General features: G+C 39.0%; 1 protein-coding gene across 1 annotated transcript in view; it reads right to left on the bottom strand.

The window, feature by feature from the left end:
• CCDC88C (coiled-coil and HOOK domain protein 88C) overlaps positions 1–23,428 on the bottom strand; it is a 97,521-nt gene extending 74,093 nt beyond the window's left edge. Inside the window, exons 1-2 of the mRNA XM_085317550.1 lie at positions 23,296–23,428; positions 14,465–14,573 (exon numbers count right to left, since the gene is read on the bottom strand). Of these exons, the coding sequence (XP_085173676.1) occupies positions 14,465–14,573; positions 23,296–23,348 (162 nt within the window). The 5' untranslated portion in view covers positions 23,349–23,428. The remainder of the gene's footprint in view (positions 1–14,464; positions 14,574–23,295) is intronic.
• Positions 23,429–23,502: the final 74 nt, after the last annotated feature.

Raw genomic sequence — 23,502 nt, 5'->3', positions numbered from 1 at the left:
CTTCTCTGGATTATCCTAGGTTGCTCCGCACAGGATGATCCTATTTGGAGACACTTTATATCCATTATGCACCTACAGAGCTTACTGCACATCTGACGGATGGAGAGAACCAGTCACATAGAATGACACCATTTAACTGAAGGTTTGTGCCGCAAGCTTCCGAAATTTGAGGCAGCACATTTCAGTTCACACAGATTCATGCTTTAAGTAAATCAAAGTCACTGTTTCTATCAACAAATCTGAAATTACTGCTTTACTGTAGGGCAGAATTGTTGCCTCCCTCCCCTTCCCTCCCCCCCCCCCAAAAAAAAGCACTTTCCTGAATCTAGGAAATAGGAAGATCAGACCTTGAATTTCCCAATTTTTCCAAGTGAATCTTTCAGCAAATGGAGTATAGGTATTATGAGGTTAGGATTCTCAGCCTTTCCCTTGGAGAATTGATCCATTTCATTTATTTCATATTCTGCACCTACTTCATATCAGATACACACATGGACTTTGAGGTCACATAACAACTGACCAGTGAYTGGGACACATACAAGACAACAAAAAAATCTGAACATCTGTCCCTATCCAAAATAGGGGTTTAATTCTTTACTTGAAGACTTCCAGTTCCAATAAAAGAGACAGAACTCCACTGCAACATATGCGATATTTGACAGACGGAAGAAATTTCTGAGAAATGAGTTCTTAGATCCCTGCCAGGCAACACAAGGAATTAAACCACAGGTTCTCACAAAACAGAGAAGTGCTCTCAGCTACATCCTTAAAGGGAGAGTTCCTCCTCTTCTTTATTTCTTTTTGTAGAGGTAGCTCGGTTCTTTTGTTTTTCTTTTGTTTTTCTTACAAATATCCCAAACATTTCAGGTCAAATTAAACATTTAATCTGGAGTCTCAGGAAGTAGGGTGAGGGAAAATCACAATCCCAGCTGAAAGTGGAATAAGACAAGAATTACAATAGCAAAAATCACCACGCTGAACGTCTCATGGAACTTTTCCATATGCTGTGAAAGGGTGATAAAGTGAAAAGAAAGATAGTGCTTTTATCATCCTTTCTGTTTTACTGTAGAAACATGTTTCAAACATCAGTTCATGAAACAAATGCTGCACTAAACACCTCAAGCATCTTCTCACATCTGAACTGACCTTTATGAAGTATTTCACTTCTGTAACTTCAACTTTCTCCTCCTTTCCAGTCAAATACACAACCTAATAACTCTCAGGCTAACTTGATAGCAATACAGTAAACCTCCATAGTGAAAAATCAAGTTCAAAATATCCCCAGATTTGTGCATTTGTCCCTTTCACAATTTGCTTGTATTGTATAGGCCTTAAACCATTCCTTATCAATGCAAGGAACGAAAACCAAATGGTAGTACACACCACAGAGAAAGAATATTACGGCTATCAATCACAYCCCATCACTGGCACCAGTAGATAGAGCAGAAAAACAAGGAAGCAACTGTAAGGTCACAGCGTATATATATACATAGTGTATATGACTTTTACCTAAAGAGGAAAAAAAAAAGCTATCATACAATGATCTCTGATACTTTTTAAAGGGAAGGAAAATGAAAGATGCTACATTTGGAATGAGAAACACAAGGATCAAGTGTTTCCCAGCCTTTTCTTGGCTTCAGCACAAGTATGTTTCAAGAATTTTTATGCAGCGCCTCTTTACCAGTTACACCACACCAAAACACAGTCTGCCAGAAGTATAATGCTGGGGAAAGGGATTCTGTACTATAAAGAGACTATACCAATCTAAGTTTTGAGCCAATCTGATAGCTTGCTTCAGCGCCCTGGTCAGAACTGCTTTAGAATCTCATTCTTGACAATGCAAAATTTATGCAGCTGGTAAGCTATAGCCTCTGGTTTTGTGATACTGCAGAAGTGCATTAAAACTGCCTTATAATAAAAAGCTTATTTAAAATTAATATGCTTGTTGCCTCTTTTAGAATTGTGTATTAAATACAGTGGGCAGCAGCAGTCAAAATTCTAGCTTATACTAAAACTGTTAACTCGGATTTGTACACAGCCCATTACAAAAAAGCGTAGCGAATCAAGAACTTGTTTGTTTTGAGAATCATTCAGTAGAGTTCAGCCAACTAAAAAATTAACTCTTCACTGTATCTTTCTGGAATTACAAAGAACTTTGAGGAATTTAGATTAATGCAGCCTGAGGAGACAGGTTTGCATGTGATTATCAATAAGATCAAGATTTTTTATTTTAGTGAATTTGATGCTGAAGATTATCCCTGCGAGTCTCGAGAGTTTGAATCATTAGTTACAAATTTCTTTCTACATGCTTATAAGCATGCTGGAAAGAAAGTTCAAGTGATCTGTCCTTTTTAAGTAGGTGACAGAGTGCAGGCCTGACTGCAAAGTCTGTGAGCTGGAAGAAAGCAGTTCAGATTGTTACAAAACACAACTGCAGTATGCCATGCCAGTTCAGGTCTCTCTGAGCATACCTCTCCCGCTTGCAGGCTGGGCAAGGAGCTCAAACTCTTGAATACCAGATACCCCATTGAGCTCAACACTGTAAAAGCAAGTTCAGATGGCTCTACCTGCAGGTATTCAAATGGTTGCTATAAACACTGAAAAAAAAAAAAAAAAAAAAAAAGTACCGATAAAATGTGATAAATACCTTGACACTGGTTAAGACTGCAATAGGCTGTCAAGGAGAAGAGCCAAAACAAACCATGACCTGGCAGGCAGCTCTGGTTTCACAATATCCAAGGGTATCAAAGCAAAACTGCTTGAAGGCCCTGCCGTGCAAAACACTCAGCATCTCAAGCTCCCATCAAATCAGTCTGAGAAAGTCAGTATCACTTAAAATCTAGCCCTATGCCATTGAAAGTGCAATTGCAAGGTAACTGAAACACTTTAAGAATACAGACGCCCAAGTGCTGCTAGTGCATCTTGTACAGACAAGTCTTCAATAAGTAAGAATCGGCTTGAAATTTGGATCCAAATTTTAAAGTGAAAAAGTTAAGTGAAAAAGGGAGATTGAAAGGTGATTTTTTTTTTTAGATCAAGATTCTGAACCAGGTTATGAAGCGAATATATACTGTAAGAAACGCAGGACGGCTCAAAGTTTGAGAACCAGAACAAAGCACTCTCGTTTTGCTTCTTCTGCATGACTGGAACCTAGGAACTAAATTAAACACCAAAAGCACTGAAGTGGAAGCAAGGCTTCTAATAGTGGCAGCCTTCATGGTCTTCCACTATCAACTCATATCCTCTGTATGTAAAACCATAAAGATATATCCACCTGCTGTTCATAAGCTAGCTACAAATCTTGAAAGCAAAGACAGCAAGTACGCAATACTGACACATAGCTTTTTCACACTCAGGAAAATCCATAACAAAGTGTTTTCCTTTCTTTCTTTTGAAAGGTCAAAATTCAAAGTGACCTAAAAACACATATTACATTAAAGGGCAGCTCTTTGTACTTGCATTATAGTTCTCCTTTGAAGCGTGACCAGACAGTCTTAAGAGACTTCAAGATTTTTATTTTGTACTTATCCATACCAAACCTACTGCATCTGCAACAATTCTCATTCTCCATTCTGCAAACTCCGTAAAGTGCCCAGAAGTTAATTTCTTTGCTTTCTGCACTGAATTTCAACACTATAGAAAAGATACTGAGCTTGAAACTCAATTAAGAAATGTGATGAAAATATACATGCCCCTCTGTACTGCATCTTCAGCTGTACTGGTGCTGACTCTGGTGCTCATTCCTTGTAGTTCTTATACAAGAAAACACAAGCAACCAGCACCCATGACAAGAAGAACCTGCTACGTCAGCACATGAGTGGCATCTCCATTTTTTCTTGACCAGAACACTTTAAAAAGAGCTAACTAGTCAAATGGGGATGGGGGAAGTAAAGTATGCTTTCACTTTCAAATATAGCTACATCTCAGGACTGATAGTGTTCCTTCACAACCTGTATCTTGAGAAATGGCCCTCTACAAATGTGTAATACTGCATTTAATAGCCAAATTTAAAAAGAAATTTACCTCCTTCCAATTTCTAATGGTAAATGCTTATGCCTCCCCTGGGACTCCAGCCACTTAGTTTTACCGTAACACAGCTGTTGCAAAATAAACTAGGCATTAACCTCAGTACGACCCTCCTCTTTTCTTCTAACACACTGCACATGAAGGGATTCAAAGGAGCAGATCATTCTACGATAGAAGTATGGTGCTGGATGCCCTAAAAATACTTTTCAAGTGAAAGGCATGTACTATACATAGGATCACCATGTATCTTATGTATACATGCTTGAAATTTGGATCCAAAWTATAAAGAGAAAAAGTTAAATGAAAAAGGGAGATTAAAAAAAAATCACTTTTCAGATCAAGATTCTGAACCAGGTTATGAAGCGAATATATACTGTAAGAAACGCATTTTTTCCAAGTATCTTTAAGATGCCACAGAAAATGACTTCCTTTTGCTTTTAAACTTTACAGTAAGTAATTTTGACATCTTTGAAATTAATTCTTCGATGTCAGATACTTAAAGGCAACTTTCTCCTAGAGGAAGAGCAATGCATACTGTAAGTTAAGGTTTAAAATATTATATACATGAGTATCATCACTTTCACAAGATATTTAAATGGAATCTAGATATCATCTTACTTGTATTAGGACCAGAAATCTTCTCCCTATGCTCTCCAAAGAAACAGATGTCTATCACAGTTATCCTGATCACCTAATGGGCTCTACTGATGTCACTCTAAATCTAAATGAATAAATATCTAGAGACTTTTAATAATACCAATTATGAAAGAAAACAGACAGCAACAGCTCCACAGGGGGCATTTCAGTCTGCTGAGTAGATTTTTACTTAGGCACTTTTACCGGCCACATGAGGACTCAGCAGAATTTAAAAGCTTAACTCCTTCAGCACTCTTGATCATTATGAAAAACAGGAGAGGCCCCACCTCAAACAGGAGTTACATTCAAACAATCCACCTAAAGAGCTGCAAAAATCTCATTGTGCTTCCTTAAAGTGCACACATATAAACCACTGCTTTATTTGCTCTTTAGGACAGATTTAATTTTAAAACCTCTCCCTTTYAAAAACCAACATACTTGCAAATGCAAGATGTATGTGTACGTCAGCAAGTGACAGCATTTCAATTTCAGTGCTTTTATGAGTCTTCCTTAATTTGTGCTGGTGCAAAGCACATGCACTATGTAATGTAAGAAATACACCCTTTCCTGTGGTTTGTCTTTGGCAAAGAAATAACCATGCTAAAGACTCCTCATGTAGCCAACTGTATGCCCTCATAATTTCTAGAGGCATTCTCTGAAGGGTAAATACAGTCTTTCTTTACCAGGATGGGAAAGTCTGCAATCTCCATACCTATTTCTTTGCCCAAGAGTATTCATACTTGTGAATGTCCACCAGCAAGTCACAGTGCAAACTGTATTTTGTTTTCAGAAGTAAATACAACTTTGCATTTGGATGTGATGTTCCATCTGAGATCTCACACGCAACTCAAGCTGATAACCATTCCTTTAGAAGGATTAAAAATCACTCCTTTAAAAGACAGCCCAAGTATTTGCATCCAGATGAAAATCYTGTAATGTTTATAGGTTTTATAAGTCATTTAAAGAAAAAGTCTATGATAAAGTGAGAGCTCTGTTCCAAGCCTTTATAACAAAGGCTATTCACAATGCTATTAGAACAGAAAGTCTATGCCTGCTGAGTTCAGTGCACAGCTAAAAGACACCTTTGCTCACACACTGCACAGCTCAATCACAGATGTCACTGGGACTGGCAGAAACAAGCTATTACACCAAACCTTAATCCAGAATCAGATTCACAGAAGAGCAAGAATTTGGACTGGATCCAGCATGCCATGATACGGCATATGACAATATTCTCTAAGAAAGCTATCCTGGATTAAATGTTTTTTTCCACAGACAGAATATGCAAATGAAACAYAGAAGTCATCATTTGCTACTTGCTATGAAAAGCAGAGATCCTTTGCTTAGGGAACACCTATGCAGTTAGAGAATTTGTTTTGCTAATATGCCTGTGGAATTCATCTTTCTCTCTATARAGACTGTTTTATTGCTTATGTTTCTGTAATGTATTCCATATAATTTAGTCCTTTTCATTAAAAATCCTTTAATAATAATCCTTTAATAGCATTGCTATTATCTTTTAGCAAAAAGGAATCTCAAAGCTATTATGAACTACAAGTTCAACTACAAGTGTTACGAAGGCTATTTTCTAATGTACTTGAAACTGATAAGGTCTATGAAACTCAGTTCTCTCCCCACTTAACAAAATTCCTTCTGATGCAAAATAGGACATTTACCTGATATCCAGGCAGCAGGACTGAACATAGCTGTTTGGGGAAGCTGTCCAAATTCAGCAACTTATACCCTAAATCTAGCATACAAAAATATGTATATAGCAGATGACTCAAATACCCTGTGGCTTTAGCCTCGCAAATCACAGAGCAACAATTTGGGAAATTAACATTAGGCACTAGCTTTCATTAAGAAGAGATGCACAGACTTAAAACATGTTTTTAAGTAATATAAAGGACACAATGGAAGCATTCTTTAATTCAGACATCTCAAGAATTGTTTTTAGTATGTCAGTAGTGCTAACTACTTGTACTTTTCTTTCCCCAACCAGCCTTCCCTAACGGATGCTTTAAATTCAAATCTTCAACAAAAAGCTTTTAATTACAGCAACGCTCTGACATCTACACATGGATGCTGCCCCACTCTTCTGATCACTGTACAAATGCATTTTGGGACATTGCTCCTCTATTTCTACTCAGTTTCTTCATCTGTCTGCACAATGAATTCACACTCTTACACTTTATTAAGAAAAAAAAAAAAAAAAAAAAAACGGGAACTACACAGGCCACAGGCCTGTGACACAGGCCAGCCTATTCTACCTTCTCCCATATTCTAGCTCCACAAAATTACAGGCCACAGAGAAGTTTAAAAGCCAGCCTATTCCCTTCCATCTATTTAAGGTCACTGTTTCATGCGGTATTAAAATATATGCTGAGCCTCAGGGGGAACACTATGCCTCTTGAAGCTCAGTCCTCCATTAAACGTCAAACATAATTCAATATATCAGCTAATATACATCTTCAMATCACAGCTAGTAATCTCAATGATACGCTTGATGGCATGCTTGTAACCACCTGAAATGGCTCTCACCACATTAGCAACKTTCAAATTAACGTCTGCAGAAAATTACTTTGACCCTGTAAAGAACTRATTATTCTGTCTTTCCCTGGAAATGAACTAGATATTTCTCACCAAAAAGCAACAGACTGTCTCTCTGGCAGTGATAAGTCACCTGGCTCAACCTCTTTCTTTATCAAATATTTGACAATGAAATCTRTATAAAAAGAGATTGTGATCTCTGAGGCTCTGATGACCCACAACACCCACCTGCAGTACAGCAGTACCACTATTTTCAGGTGAAGGACTAAAGCAATATCTCATGGAAAGTCTGTGCCAAGGTAACAATTCACTTATCTGATGCCCACTACAATATCTGCATGTCTTTGTAATACTGATCTTACATGCAACCTCCCTGTTTTGAAGTTACGTTACTGCAGAACAGAAAATTTAATCAAAAATATTTTTGTCATTGCAGCATCAAGCCTTGTTGAGCTAGGTTCTGAATAAATACATAAAAAGACAGTCTGTATGTGTAGCAAGTTCACACTAAATAGAAAAGTTAGGTGAAGAACGGGAGTGGAAACAARTATGGAGCTAATAAGGTCAAGCAGCAAGTCAGTGGCAGAGTGGCAYTTTCTCCTGATTACTAGCCCACTGTCTTGCAGAAACACACAGCATCTTTGCAATAACATCTTGGTACCAACTTATTTGTTGTACACTTGTAAAATAGACTATGATACAAAAATCAGCAGCTGCTGCTCAACATAGTTTCAAAATGCAGCTGCAACATAAGGCAACAGAAATCTGTATGCTACCTTTGATAACAGGACTGCAATAACAGGACTGCAACTGCAGAAACAATTCAAGTAACTATATGCAGATAGCCCACTCAAACGTACAGAAAATGGAAAAAAAACCTACACACTTAGGAGTGCATGAAATCAGCAGTGTATTTGAATTGGGAGTTTATCTGTTAAAAGTTCTGGTATCTTGCTCACAAGAAAGCAGACATTCCAGGTTAACAATCTTGGAATTTAAAACTCAGGAAGAAGAAAGGTTCACCCCTACTCAAGTTCCTAAATTAGGACACCTAGGGAACAGGAATCCAAAGAAAAACAGTAATCCTGGTATACTGTAGATTAACACACCAAACTGGCAGCACCAGCAGAAAAAGTGAGAAATTCAATGAAATACCATATTTATCACCTAATTCAATAGAGTACTGTAGGTAAGAACTCTCTCTCTCTCTCTCTTGAGAGAGAGAGAGAGAGAGAGAGAGAGAGAGAGAGAGAGAGAGAGAGAGAGAGGTCTTTCGACCTCAGAGAAAGTGTTTACACATATTTCTAGGACTTTGGTGTTTTCTTTGCTAAAGATGGGGGCACGTTTAGCTCAGTTGGTTAGTGTGTGGTGCTGCTAATGCCAAGGTTGTGGGTTCAATCCCCACACGGGCTATGCTGAGGGTTGGACTAGATGATCTCCAGAGGTCCCTTCCAACCTTACCATTCTGTGATTCTAAGACTGGCTTACTAGTACACTAGAATTAGCCTGCCTAGTAGGGAAAGATTTCAACTCCCAGAAAAGAACATCGCTACTTTCAGAACTTTATTTATAGCTTGAATACAGTTGCCAGTTCATAACTTGTGCCCAAATCTGGAGATTTAAGTTTGAAGTCCTGTTTGCAATCCGCTCAAGAACTCTAACTCTGACCCAGCGTTTCAGCTACAGAAGCAGAGTTGTTTACTGATCTGGAAGCTACCGGTATTGCAAAGCCTCAACTGCAAAAATTTCAGTCCCTGCCTGACCAATTGAAAGAACCAGCTGAAGACAAAACTGTCCCTCTTTCCTGGGTAGAATCACAGCGATACTAGAACCCCAGCAGTTCACAGCAACAGCCAGTTCATTCCACTGAACTCATATGCAGTCAACTCCTTGTGATCATGTCTCTGTGCAAAGTTATTTAAGGATCTGATAAAAATCCTATTGGCTGTACTTGTCCTATACAAATATAGAGTAACCAAGTAAAAAGCATAAAGGACATGGGTCTACTAGAAACATACCTTAGAAGTAAGGCGTCATGTTCGCCTATATTTCTGAGCACTGCAAACTGAGTTTAGGGGGAGGCGTAGGCTTTGTAGTGATCTCTCTCAGATGCCTTTCTGTCCCTTAAGTGAATGCTTCCACATTTACACTCTCACACTCCCAATTTAATGGAAATGCTAAGGGTTATGAGTTTCTCAGTGAAACTGCACAAGACACACAGCTGTAACTGGTTTTTAGAATTCTGTCTCAGTAGCATTTTTTTAAATGAAGAAATATTTCCAGCCTATTTAGGAATATGAAGCTATCAGCTAAGTATTTAGTGGCCACAACTATGGGAATTACAGGCAACAAAAACACAGCCATGACCACATTGCACTAGTCCTTCCAACAGCATTTCTCATCCACATTCTCCGGATGTGGCCTGAATACCCATTCAGGAGATAGACAAGTGATAACAACATTCATTTTTTCCTCTTCCCCATCAGTCTGAAGTCTATCCAAACAGTAAGCATTTTGCTAGAGTACAGGATAGACAGTTTGAATAATTACTGATATTTCTGAACATTAGGAATCTAGCTGATATCAATCTGGACCCGTATTTTAATTTAGCTTTTTATGAACCAGAAATGAATTTTAGCTCCTTAAAAAAAAAAAAAAAAAAAGCTCAAACCAAGGAACAACATGAATGGAGGAAGCACAAAGCCACTCCAAGCTTCCCCTGCCAGCCTGCCTTAAACCTCTTCCAAAACTTTGCACAGCTGAGCATGTTGGGGGAAAAAAGGGGCAGCTGCTCCAATACGGACATTTCAAGGGCCAGTAGCCACAGGATTTAAACATTTTCTACAACTTGGTAAATAGATAGGCCAATACTCCAGATTTTCTGGTTTTCTCCTTCCATTCCCAGCAGAGACAGAACCACCAACAATAGCAGCTTTTGCACACATTGTCTCAGCTTTAAAAAACAAAATTCTACACATTGCCATTAGACTTGCCAGAAACATGGCTATTGGGACCTCACCACAGAGAGAGCTGCCAAAGCTGAGATTAATCCCTGCTATATTTCGAAAACAAGCAGAAGGCTCCAAGGTAATAAAGGCCATACCAGCTCACTATGAACTAGAGTCAATCATCTTTATTTTCAGTGAAACCAAACACCATTTGGTCTTGACAATGAAAACAGTTGAGGTGCAAGTAAAACTGATTTAACWAGGGCAGTGGCCAAATCCTTAGTAAAGACCACACCAGGATCATTTCAAAGTGAAAGCAGAATTCAAGGATAGCAAGGTAGTATTTTCTCTGCTACCACTCGGCTTGTCAGCCTAAGGACTAACATTCCCAGCTATGTTATCAACACAGGCCAGCAGGCAATAGCTTGAGGTCACTCAGCTCCAAATACACTGCTTGGCTACAATACTTGGTAAAGACTTCATCCTTTGACCAGGATGCACAACACCCACACCAGCGAGAAGCGGTTCAGTTCTCTACAGATACTTTTAATCAACTTCCTCAGAGCAATTACAAACCATAGCCAAATCTCACTGCACGAAGCAAGCTAAGTCTCCAAACTTGGAGCAAGAAAAAACACGAACTCATACAATGAGCAATGAACACATTCTGCCTCACGCAGTACTTTACAAAGACGTGGTATGACGTCTAGAAAATTTTTACGACCAGTTATTAAATGCAATTAATGACAGATTCTCCCTAATGCTCAAGAAATCCCACAGCAACATGACGCATTTGCCTGGTTTCAAAAGAGGAGGCTCAAGCCTCAGACGCACTCTCTCCATCCCTCTCTGAGGCCCGCAAAGGCTGCTCAGAGAGAGGGAAACGCAGAGATGTTACCTGCTACCATGACTAACTATTTTTATATACTCCACAAAAGAAAGATCCTGCAGTACTGTCCCCCATTTTACTTTAACAGTCTTGACATCATGGGTTTTTTTTAGCAGCCATCAGCAAGTAGGTTTTTGCAATTGAAAGATCTGTCAGAACTTAATCATTTGAAGAGTAATGAAAAAAACAGCGAACAAGCTTCTAAAAATGCAAAATCATTTAATCTGGGAAAAGGCTTCTTCATCACATTTCCCCTTCCCAAGTTACACCTGCTGAAGCACAAATAGGAACTAATCTTTACTGCTTGCTTGCTCCATGAAGCCAAAAATCCACCAACATGCAGGTGTGTTCACAGTCATACCCAGCACAGACCCTGGAGACTGACAGATCAGGAAGTTCCCAATGATATGGAAAGTACCTAGATTCATGCCTCTGGATCAGGTCTAATCCTTGAAGGCCTGTAAAACAGAAGATCTGTAAAGGCCTGTAAAACAGAAGATCTGTAAAGAAGTAAAATAATCTGTATTAAGAAAAATTCTGCTTTAGGAAAGAGATCAGCTATACAGATATACTAGACAATTATATGCTCTGAAACGTCACCTAGCTTCTGAATATCAGATTTAGTTTTAGTAGCCACTGATGTCATGTTCCTCTGACACAGGGACTACAGTATGGTGAACTCAAGTCACATGCTTAATCGTTCCTGCCAAGCTCAGAGAGGGGCAAGTATTCCTTCACRATATCTATCAGTATCCTTCTTGCATGAAGATCCACCTTCCTCAATCTAGGAGACCTATCCCATCAGATTCAGTGACTAAGCCACAAGTTTGATGTGGATACATTCAGTGAAAGAGAAAGTATCAAGGTCAACACTATTTTTTAAGCTTTTGTTTCTCTTGAGGAAGCAGCAAATTGATGTTCCTATTGTTCGTCAGGAACTTTCCCTCCCACTTCCTGCCTGCAACTTAAACTGATTGGGTGTTTTCACTCAGTAAGACACTACCCTGATTCTAACTTAAGCTACAGTATTAGTATTACTTAAACAAACCCACAACTTCAAGTGTCTCCAAATGTTTTAAATTCAGGACAGAGAATCTTTAATACATTCCAAAATATTCATACAAAAGAGCTTGGCTTATATTAAAAAAGATAGTTAAAATTACATATCTCTCACTCTAAAATACAAAAAAAAAAAAAAAAAAAATCCTCCAAATATCTAGGACACACATACAGATACGACGTTACACTAAGCAATCACATATGAACTCAGTTACAGCACAGACAGCCTTTAACTACCCCCAGACTACTGAGAGTCAACAACTGCAGTTTCAAATGAAAGAGGAGATTAGCACAGATCTTGAATTTGCCATGGAGACATGGCTGTGACAAGGATAAATAAATTCTTCATATATCATCATCACAACTGATGATGGTTTCTTAAAGCTTTGTTACAATTACACATTTTCAGGACCAAAATGAAAGAATAATCAATTCCCACAAATGTTCTGCTTATGTACAATATATGCTTATGTACAGTATATGTCAGATTCAGTACAAACACATATACACAGATACACTATATATAGCAAGACTCACAGTACAATTTCCGGACTACAGCAAAAATGACTTATGCCCGCTACTGCAAGCCTCAACTACTATTTCCTAATGAAAAAATGTCTTAATGTATGTCAGTTGTACCTAGTTTTAAGACTGATTACAAAACTCAACAGTTAGGCCAACAAGAGACTAAACAGAACTCATGATTCTGAATCACTTTTTTACTGAATCTTATCTCTCTTCATGTGTTGTTAAGAGGTTACATAATTATATGACTCCAAGGTAAAGTAGTTGCATGAACAAAAGCTTTCAACAACTGAAGGACAAGGGTCCTGGAACACAAGTCTTGTGGGAGGGGTAGGAGACGACAAAGGCTCATCCTGTCCCCTGCCCTCCCACAGCCCATTTTTCTTGAAAACTGCACATGCATTTACACTGTTCATTGAGTAACAGAAAACCAAAGACAGCTTCAGCCTGACTTATGAACAAATCAAGTTTCCGCTTAGAAATCACAAGTTTCAGAAAACCTACCAGCATTCTATCAGCATCTCCAATCCTGTTAGCAACCCCTGTGCTCAAAAATTGAGACACAGGTCAGCTGTCTTCAGATATATGTAAAGCTCTCACACATTATCTCAAAGCTAAGCTATGGCTGACAGCTAAAACTTGCACAGAGTCATCAATTCCATACCAGCTTCACAAATCCATCTCTCAGACTTCCCTGAGCAACTCCAGAATCAAAAGTAAGTAGYAGTATGGCCAGCAGTATGCAGCTCTAAGATAATGGCATCAAGAAGCACTACTGCAGTTGCACATCCTTACCCCTTATACATTCTTACATCTCTTCTGTATTTTGAAGACAAAGATAATATACAATCTCTTCTATGCATGTAGGAGTTGATACAAACGGTCTGCTCATCCTGGGTACCTCATCTCTTACACCTTAATTTTCTTGACTGTTGTATGATCGATGGACACAACAGGATCACTTCAACACTTTGCAATATTTGAAGCCCAATTTACATGCACATAAATTAAGTTTGGCAAAAGTTGTGTAAAAGGAAACAGCAGAACAGTTACCCTTTTCAATAAGGAGTACAAATATACACAAGAGTGTTTATACAGAAACTTTAAGCAATTGAAGTCATTTTAACGGCTTTTCAGTGGAACCCAACATCTACCTAAGCCTGTGAAAGTKCCTAGCTGTCACCACTGCCATTTCAAGGGAACATTATTACATCAGAGGAAGACCAAAGGTAGGTTCAAGGACATTACCTAACAGCAAGACACTTTGAAGCCATTACTGTGCTTAAGTCTGCTATAAAGGAAAATGGTCAGAACAAACAACTACTTTAACACCCAAGAAGAGGTGCACACAGAAGTCTGCCTTGATATGTACAAATTCATTTTTCTTAATACTACTTTAGTTTGTCGTTAGTTTTAGAGTGCTAAAGACATTTCTTTATAATGTACTTTCTGCAGGCCACCCCTTTAAGAGGTTTCTTGTTTTAAACAAATTTGATACCCCAAACCATTATTCCAACTTCAGTAACCCTTGGCAGGGGGTGGGGAAAGAAGATGCATAGCCTTTTTGCTACACAAATCTTCAACTGCTATCACTGCTTTCAAGCACGATTTCCTCCTCTTCTAAAAGAGGAAAAGCAGCCTCTGGCCATGAGGGATAGAGAAGATAGCTGTGCTGTTTCATAAAGAAAGCATGGCTGAAAGTGCTTTTACACAGACACAATTTCCTTTCCATTTCCTGTCACAGGTTTCTTTAACAAGCCTCCCACTTCTGCACTAGCTGAAACAATGTAACAATCACCATAGCCCCATTACCAGAGAGCAGAAATCTCACCTGATAGTAAGTCTTAATGTTTCTGATTAAGATGGTCAAGTTTTGAACCCGAAGATAGATGTCATTATTTACATGCTTGTTAACACGTTGGTTGCTTGGCCGAGGATCTCTACGAGAAAAGGAAAAGAGATCAAGTATTACTGGTTCCTTTGAYAGTAAGACTTAATGCACTGTTAGGAAGACTCTTAAACATTTATTAAAGCCACTGACCACTGACATAATCATACATGATGCACATACATTAATTCAAAATCCAATAAGCACATTACCTTCGTGCCTACGTACAACTTCAAAACCTTTCCTATGTGCCATCAGGTAACTATTTCATATTAACACACAGGGCAATCCAGGGCAGCTTCCCTCCTTATTTCCTTGAGCCAAAGAGCATATTTAGTTGTGTACACTAGTCCAAGGCAGCGTCTGATAACAAGGATTTTATCTTATGATAATCTTTCCTAGGCTTCCCTATATTCAAATACGCTGGCTTTAGAGTTGAGACTAAAGGAGGACAGCGTTATCACTTGATCAGTGTCCATTACACAAACTGCAAAACCCAGATATAATTTTTACTAAAGTGGTGATGGGAAAAATGGAAGATTGCACTTTCATTATACCTATATCATCTAGTTCAACCATCTCTCATGTCCAGTATGTTGTAAAGAATAGCTCTCATTCTACTAGCAGAATATAAACATATGCGCACATACATGCATTAAAAAAAATGAAAAGATTAGGGAGAGGGAAAACAATTAATACCTTCTTTAAAATGAAAAGTAAACCAAAACTGTACCCAAATAAACTTTTATTTCCTAGATGTGTGCACCCTAATATGTTGCCAAAAAAAAAAGTAAATATGAAAACCTTTATCTGCTAATACCATAGATCAAAGCCATGTACTTCCTCTATAATAAAGACTCTTATCAAGAAACTCCTACACAATCCAAACACCTGCCTCCCAGAACTCTACTCTGGCTGTTAATTAAGCCATTCACAGTTGTTTCAGGGCCAAATGTTGCACTTGGGTGTTGACAAAGAAATGATCCAGTATGATGTATCTGGTAAAGCTTACATAAGTATGTCAAGCTTTTTTTCTTTCTTTAATGCAGGATCATTCCAAAGCATCTAATGAAAGCAGTGCTACGTGCATAAATATGACAATGTATGTAGATATTCCATAGAGGTAGTGAGAGGACTGGGCAGAAGATAACATCAGACAGTATTTATGTAGCAGAGGTTCAAACAAACTGAAGTACAAAYGATCAAAACTGCCACTGACGTAAACCAGCAGGACTCTATGCTACCTTCAGAACAGCAATGGATTTTGTATACTGCTCATCACTAACGCATCACGAAAAAGATCAGGAGAGGCAATTGTAACAAACTACTCTAAAAGTCAACAACAGGGATGTCCATGCAGTTTCTGATGTTTACTCTTACGTTAACAACGCCATTTTACCGATGCTCAGATACCACAAAGCGGAAGCCACACATGCATACACAGTTTGATGATGTGCCTCTACAGCAGAACAGCAAATAGAAGTGCGAATGGCACCTGGGCTTGAATTCTGAAATTATCTTTTTTGGAGCACTCTCTGAGCAGATGTTGACAGAGTTCCACCCGGAAGCAAAATGGATGCTTAGCCTTTGTAAGCCAAGTCATGCCAATGAACTGGGAAGCTAAGAGGGAACGAACTTCCAATAAAGAGAAGCTGATGGAACAGAAAGGGCAAATTAAAGCTCTCCTGTTTCCATGTTAATGAGCTCACATATGCAGCAGGCTGCCTGCATACCTCACTGTTGGGCACTGACTCGCCATGAAGAAAAAGCTTCAACTGTTTGGCAGTGGCCACCACACTTAAATTATTTTTTTTTTGGGGGGGGGGGGAGGAAAACACTACTCTATTTTTACACAATCTGTACATTATTTGTTAAAAAAGAAAATCCAGCAGTGTAGCAGCAATTTAACTTATACACATATTGCTGACAGTATCAGGAGGTTAACTCAGAATCCCCTCTTCCCAGCAGCTGCCCTTCCTCTTAGCCCTTCACAGCTTGCTTTCTTCTTCCCCAGAAGCTTCCCTACCCTCRAAACCCATTCCCCCTACTTACATGCTGCCTCAGCCTCTAAGGCTCCCTCGCCTCTGCCCCTTCAGACAGCCTGTGCAAAGTCAGTCTGCGCACACAATACCCTTCTGGCAGCTGCTCAGCCGCTGCAATCACAATTCAAGCCCTGAGATGTACCAGAAGCAGGACTGGGAAACAGGCCAAGTTTTAAAGCTTGTTTAAAAACCCAATACACCACTACCCTCCCCAAACTCGCATAAAACAGCAAATCCACAAAGTGCACCCACTGGCCACAGCAAAGGAGAGGCAACTTCTTGAATACCTCTAGATAGTGTAACTATAGGCCTTGGATGAGGTTTGCCGAAGCATGCAGGACATGCTTCCTTCCTTCCTTCCTTCAAGACAAGACCTGTTCCACCTTCTGGCATAGTGAAGCCAGAAGTTACCCACTCATGAGCGTAAGTGTTTGCAGCACAGGGCTCTTGGAAGCAATTCTGAAGTTTTTACACTATCCTCTTCATTAAAGGTAATTGATTGCCCCCAGTTTAATACCACTGAACTCAAGGTTCTGTTAACCTGGAGCCAACCTGACCTATGTGGTGTTATGCTAGTGACTCTGCCTTCTCCTCAGATACGGAGGTCACCAGTTTTCCTAAAAACAAAATCTAGCTTGAGAAATAACACATATTCGGACATTAAAACTATAAYCAGTTTCATCTTGTGCCTTAGGTTACTTGCATGGGATAGAAAGGCCAGCACAACCAGATGCTTACTGCCTCCAGAAGGCAAATTGAACAATTCCTTCTCATCAAGCAATATCCCCATTTCTTAATTAGTCCTTTTTTAAAGGAAAAAAAAAAAAAAAAAACATGGATCAGAAACTCCAATATTGACTACAGTTGTCTGTCTCACCTCAGAGAACTTAAAGGAATCACAGCAAGTTGTTCCAGGAGGCCATAGTAAATTCATTTTTTTCCAAGAACCTCCTCTTTCACTTATTAGGTAAGCCCAATTTTCTACAGGTCAGCAGGCAAAACATTTTTCAGCCTAATGACTGTAAGGGTGAACATCTATGGGGGGAAAAAAAAATCAAGGGTTCAGGGCACTTGTTTGAAAAATGAAACAATATATTTTCTGAATTAAAAAAGAAAAAAAAGTTCCATATTAGATCTCCCACCTAGAACAACTGTGTCATCTTACATTGGGAGGTCAGCTGGACCCCTCCTGCTGCTGTCTCTTCTCTTGAGGCATCCCAGGGGATGTGAAAGAGGCGAGTTGGAAGAGCCAGCAGAGGCAGTGTACGGGTCTGCTCCTGCTGTGGGAGAACGAACACGGTCCCAGAGGCAGCCAGGCCTCCAAACAGGCAAAGGGGTGATGCACCCTGGGACAGAGCACGTCTGAGGCTACCTGCTTATGTTGAGAGAAAGCCAGGGAAAGACTGAGATGCCAAAAAACCCCGACGAATCTCTAGAGAAGGGAAAAAAACACTCAGTACAAAAGAAAGGCTAAAAGGCTAGAGGACAGCACAAACACCACAAACTCTACAGTCTGATCTGCAGAAGACAGTGGGAAGGGGAAACAGAGCCAAAAAAAGAAAGAAAAAAGCACCCAAGTAAAATTATACAGTAAGAGGCATAGTCTGTGTATGAAAAAACTTTCTACTTTAAAGAACATAGAGCCATTGGTAGCACACTCTGTACCTTATAGCACTTGTTTGGTTGGTAATATTCGTGAAGAGTTTTTCTGAAATATATCTCTTTAATTTTTAGTGTGAAATCTGTGAAGAGTTTTTTGCAACAGTAAATAGGTAACCCAAAAAAATCTGTGCCTGAATGCATTTGAAAAAAATCCCTGAACACAACCTTTCTGTGATTTTTTTTTCAGTTTATTGATGGTTCATCTTTGCCTTGCACATAAACACATAAAAACTGCAATTCATTTTTTAAGAACTACCCACCCCTTCTGATCAAAGAAATTCTCTAAATAGACTGAGGCAGTGAAACCGAGGTGTGACTTAGGGCAATTCTCCACAAACAAGTAAAATAATACCTAACCCAAATACACAGAAGAAAGGTCTCAAACCTTACTATACATAAACATTTTAAGAAGTACCCCAATTTGTATGCCTTCCTTACGAATTCGGGGGTGAAGGGAAGGTGTTTAAAGAAAAGAGGAAAAAGGAAAGACAGGGAGATAGAGGCTGAGTCGTGAGCTTAGAACGCATACAGCAGGCAGCACAAGTAGTTGAATATTCAACCGCTTAAGTCATCAATCAATAAAATAAAAATAACAAAATATGGAAAAAAGTTTCATAATTCAAAATGACAATCCTATTCAAACAATTTCAGACGAACAATGTTGATGAATAATGGCAAAGCCCTCAAATTGGCCAAGGATAATTAAATGTCAGAATGAATCAGCTATACCAGGTGCTTCTAGCATTGCACGGCCTTTGGCTACTGCCTGCCCTTGCACTGCAGGTAAGCCACTAACTGAAAATGTACAACTGAAGTCTTTGATTAGTCTAATTGCTATATCATTCAACTCCCTCTTCTCATATTAAGTGGGCTGAAGCCATTTAAGGCTGGACTGGTTTCTAAATTGCCTGAAAAAATGGTAAAAATGCCAACTCGCAGGCAATTTTAAACAGGAGTATATTTAAATGGATGAGCATCTTTAATTTTCCATTATTCATGCTATTTGCTACAACCCAGAAGTAGCAGAGACTAACAGCTTGGCTAATTGTGATAAATGCTCTAAATCTAAGAGGACAGACTGATAATACCACAAATTATGTTTTAATAGAAATGCAAAATCCACTGAAGTTGATATGAACAGCTGTGTGTTTGTGTGTGCGCATATATATACACCCCCCATATCCACCTTCTATAGGAAGTTAAACAGAATAAATATTTGCCTACAGTAATAGATATTACACTATAGTGCAACCGGAATGCTGAAAGCAGTCAATTCGGGGTCACCACGTGTTAGTTTCGTACCAGGAAGTGACACGCAACCATCTAAGAAAACTTCTCTAAAATTTTCCCATAGAGAAATATGCACATAATTCCCCATAAAACACAGAAACTCAGAACACAACAGTTCCACTGTGAAGATTACTGTAAACATTGATGTACACAGAATATTAATGCATAATTACAAATCTGCAAGTGTCCTCCATGTGCAATCAGGTTAAGGGATATCTGTGCAGAATCTATTGGAAAAAGAAACCACTCATTTACAGCAAAATGACCTGGAAAAAAAATAAGTCTTGTATTAAAATAGGAGTGGGAATCTAAATGCTGCTGTGTGCCTCTTCCTATCGCACTTAACTAGTTAAGCAGATAGGCATCATAATTCAGAGCTGAGCAATTCCCAAACATCTTTTTTAAAAAAATAACTTAATTTGTTAGGTATCATCTAAAAAGTAGCGCAGCAAATCCCACCAGCTGGTTATCTGCTGACCTGACCATGGCCAGAATCTGCCTAAGCCCAGGAGGGGTTTCCTTCCTCTGCCCTTGAATAGCAGTCACATTTGGCATACCTAAGCAATGTACATTTTGTTCAGTGCTATGTTCCTATGAGCATTTCATCTCCAAAGAGGATACAGAAAAGGCAGAGTCCCACTCTTGCCTCTTTTCACACAACCCACAGGGACCCAATGCACAACAAAAGTGGTTCACGTTACATGTATCTAAGGGCGACACAGCTGGCTTGCTTATATGAATATAGCTGCCTAAAATACATTCATGACAACATCAAGCAATGGGGAACTTCGGCACCTATTCTAATTTGCCAGACAGCACTCGGGCAAAATTGAACCTATCACAATAAAAACTAGAAAGTGACTGAACTAGCAGAGCCCATTCAGCATCTCAAACGCTTGAAGTCTTACTTTTATTCAGCAGTCTAAACAACAGGTGCATCTGGATTTCTTCACAGATCCAGTCTTCTTTATAGCCATGTCCTGAACTTAAACTCTGCTGAACTACACAAGCATTTTAATAATGAAATTCCCAAGAGTGGCCAACCTAATCTGCTGAGAAACTTTATCCATGTGTTAATTGGCTTTTGAAATCTTTATCAGGAGAAAACTGTTAATCTGCAGCCAAGTACTGCATCACATGGTATCACAAAAGACTTCCAAAATTTGACATGGTGTCTGGGTGTAATTCACGTTGTCAAATGTCACATCCCTAGCTATCTGTGCTCAAATAGGTGGGTAAAGATGTTATTTAACCTGAAAAGCTAAAAGGGAAATAATAAATAAGTAATAAGTTAACCAGTTGCAAAGCGGATCCAGCTATTTTACTCCATTACCCTACTGACTGTATGCGGGTATATGCAAGTGTGTGTGTAGCTTTCAGGCAATCACCATTATTGTAGTATGGCATATCAAAATCTAAAGATTTGTCAAAAGTCTTCATTAACACGATTTCAGGAGGAAGAAGATCTTAAGACAAGCACTGAAAGCTATCTTTAAGAATCAGGATTTGAAAAAACGATTAGTAGGCATTTTGAAAACATTTATTTTTCTTTTCTGAAAGTTTTGTGGAGCAGAAACACTCTTTCAAAGGCTTTCCTGATTTACAGGCAAGCACTAATTGCATTATAAGATCTGAAGGCTAAGTCAGAAAAAGTGAAGGTCACAGACAGTACCTCTCCTGAGCACCCTGCTGAGCTGGAATATGTAAATACAACAGTGATCTTAAACAGTTCAGGCTAAGTAGAAAGGTCTTGGTTTCAAGCTCCTAAGACATCATCAGAAGCACTGCCAAAAGCTGCCTTAAAAAAAAAAAGCCCCATCTGATTACTTATAATGGGACAGTTTCTTACTCCACAATACTTGTGCTTCCCCCACCTACACTTTCTGTGACACTGCTGGTCTTTTGGAAGAAAAGTTATTTTCTTAACTGCTTAAGGCAAGTGAGCATGCCAAGGCACCTCTCATGAGCATGTGATCTCTGACAAAATGCCAACTAGCATCACTGCATTCAGGCAGCCTAAATGCTTTATCTTAAAACTTAATCTTACTGTCCAGTCTCTGTCCCCAAAGTATTGTTAAGCTGCTCTATACACTCCGCATCTCTAAAGAGACATGAAGTTATTTCAATGGCTAATTACTGAGTATTTGCATTTAAGTTTGTATATATCAGCTCATAAAGCACTTCTGGAATATATTCCATTAGAATGCTACAGTTGTTCACTCAAAAGCCTCATAACCTCAAAAATAATACTTAGTCACTTGCAGTTCCTGTTAAGTTTTTTTCACTTTGAAATAGTTATGATTCTTTCACATATTAGGCAACAGTGCTCACATAGTTAATTAAACACGCGGCAGACTAACAGCTGGAGCTCCTTGCTAGCTTGGTTGGTCATCTCTGTGCCAAACAGAATGGTCATAAATCAAAATCAAAATCCTCTGATTCCCCACCTCTTGGTAAAGAACAAGTCTAGATTTGAACATGCACACACTCAAGGCTGTAGTTTGCAGAAATTTCTCTTCTGAAACTCCTCCTTGAAAAAAGTACTAGAAGCGACGTCTTCTGCTTATACCACACTTCATCTCAAATAACAAGTTTACTTCACTTACCACTGCTAATGCGTTACTGATTTGAATTTTGTTTTGAATAACAAATCTTCACTAGCTTAATTGTTTTAAGTTCCCTGTCAGAATTTTCACTGTTAGTAACACACAAACTAGAAGAAAATTTTATTAGCCTTTCAGACAGAGCAGTCAAGTACCACAAGACAGCAAAACTTGCCAACTTGCGTGGGTAGAACACAGGTTCTCAAACTTTTTTCTTAAATATAAAAAGGTCAAGCTTTTAAACGCAAATTTTTCCTGAAAATTCCTAATAAGTGCTTAGACTTGGCCAAACATTGCAAGTCACTGGTAAAACTTCAATTAGTTCAATGAAAAGAGTGTAGTGCCAAAACTGAGTGATTTTGAAAGTCTCCAAAGCAAATCAAATATTTCTCCAGGCAAACTCCTTATCAGATGCATTTCTGAATTTTTAAAAGCAAATACAGAGATGATAAAAACAGTTAAAATCTGCATGCAGCAGAGCAGTAACAGGAAAGGATGTGGTTAAAACACRTAGAAGAGTCTTAGTAACAAAACATTCCAATGTTAGAAGAGTTATTATTTTCAATGTTTGCTCTTTTAAATCTACTCAAATTTCTTAGAAATAGCTTTATAGTGCTGTCCAAAAAAAGGGGGGGGAATTGTCTTTTCAACAAATTACCAAATATTCAATACCAAAGTTCACATGTAAATGGAGACACGCTTCAGATGCAACCCTCCCAGCAAAGCTTCATATGATAAACTACTTTCATTTCCTTATTTATACTGCAACATATCTTCCCCCAAAATGTATATGACCATTTTTTTTAAAAAAAAAAAAGTTACTGTCAAAAAAAAAAAAAAAAAGAAACACGAATTTTATAAACAAGATTAAGTTTTTTCTTTACCCTGGTTATTTTCAAATATCAATCAATAAAATGTATAAAAACAGTGCTTTCACCCTATACCTAGTCTTTCTGGGTCTGTCAGCCAGGGAAAACTTTCCAACACAAATCATAAACTCTCCTCACAGGTGCAGAGCACTATACATTTTATTTYGATAAATTCATTCATCCATACTGATGCAAGCCGCAGGCTGGGGAACCSGCAACTACTGCGCTACCGATTTCCACGGAGCGCGCCCGACTTCGTTTAAGCCAGCGATAATCACGCTTCCGCCGCCCCTAAGGGGACCACTTACATTTGCAACATGATTTTGTTGAGGAAGACGCCGTCCACCAGATCCATGTACATCCCGAGCTTGTCCTCGCTCTCGCTGCCCAGCGGCCCAAACGTTTTCACCTGCCGGGAGAAGCGCAGCGGCGCTGAGRGGCGGCTCAGGACGCCCCGGGCCGGCGGCCACCCCGCTGCCCCTCGGCGGGCGGCCCCGGCCCCGGCCCGCGCCGCC

This window comes from Rhea americana, unplaced genomic scaffold, assembly GCF_003343005.1.
Source record: "Rhea americana isolate MKP2758 unplaced genomic scaffold, rheAme1 scaffold_5, whole genome shotgun sequence".
Taxonomy (NCBI): domain Eukaryota; kingdom Metazoa; phylum Chordata; class Aves; order Rheiformes; family Rheidae; genus Rhea; species Rhea americana.
The sequence above is the reverse complement of the archived record's forward strand: the minus strand, read 5'-3'. Positions and strand labels throughout refer to the sequence as shown.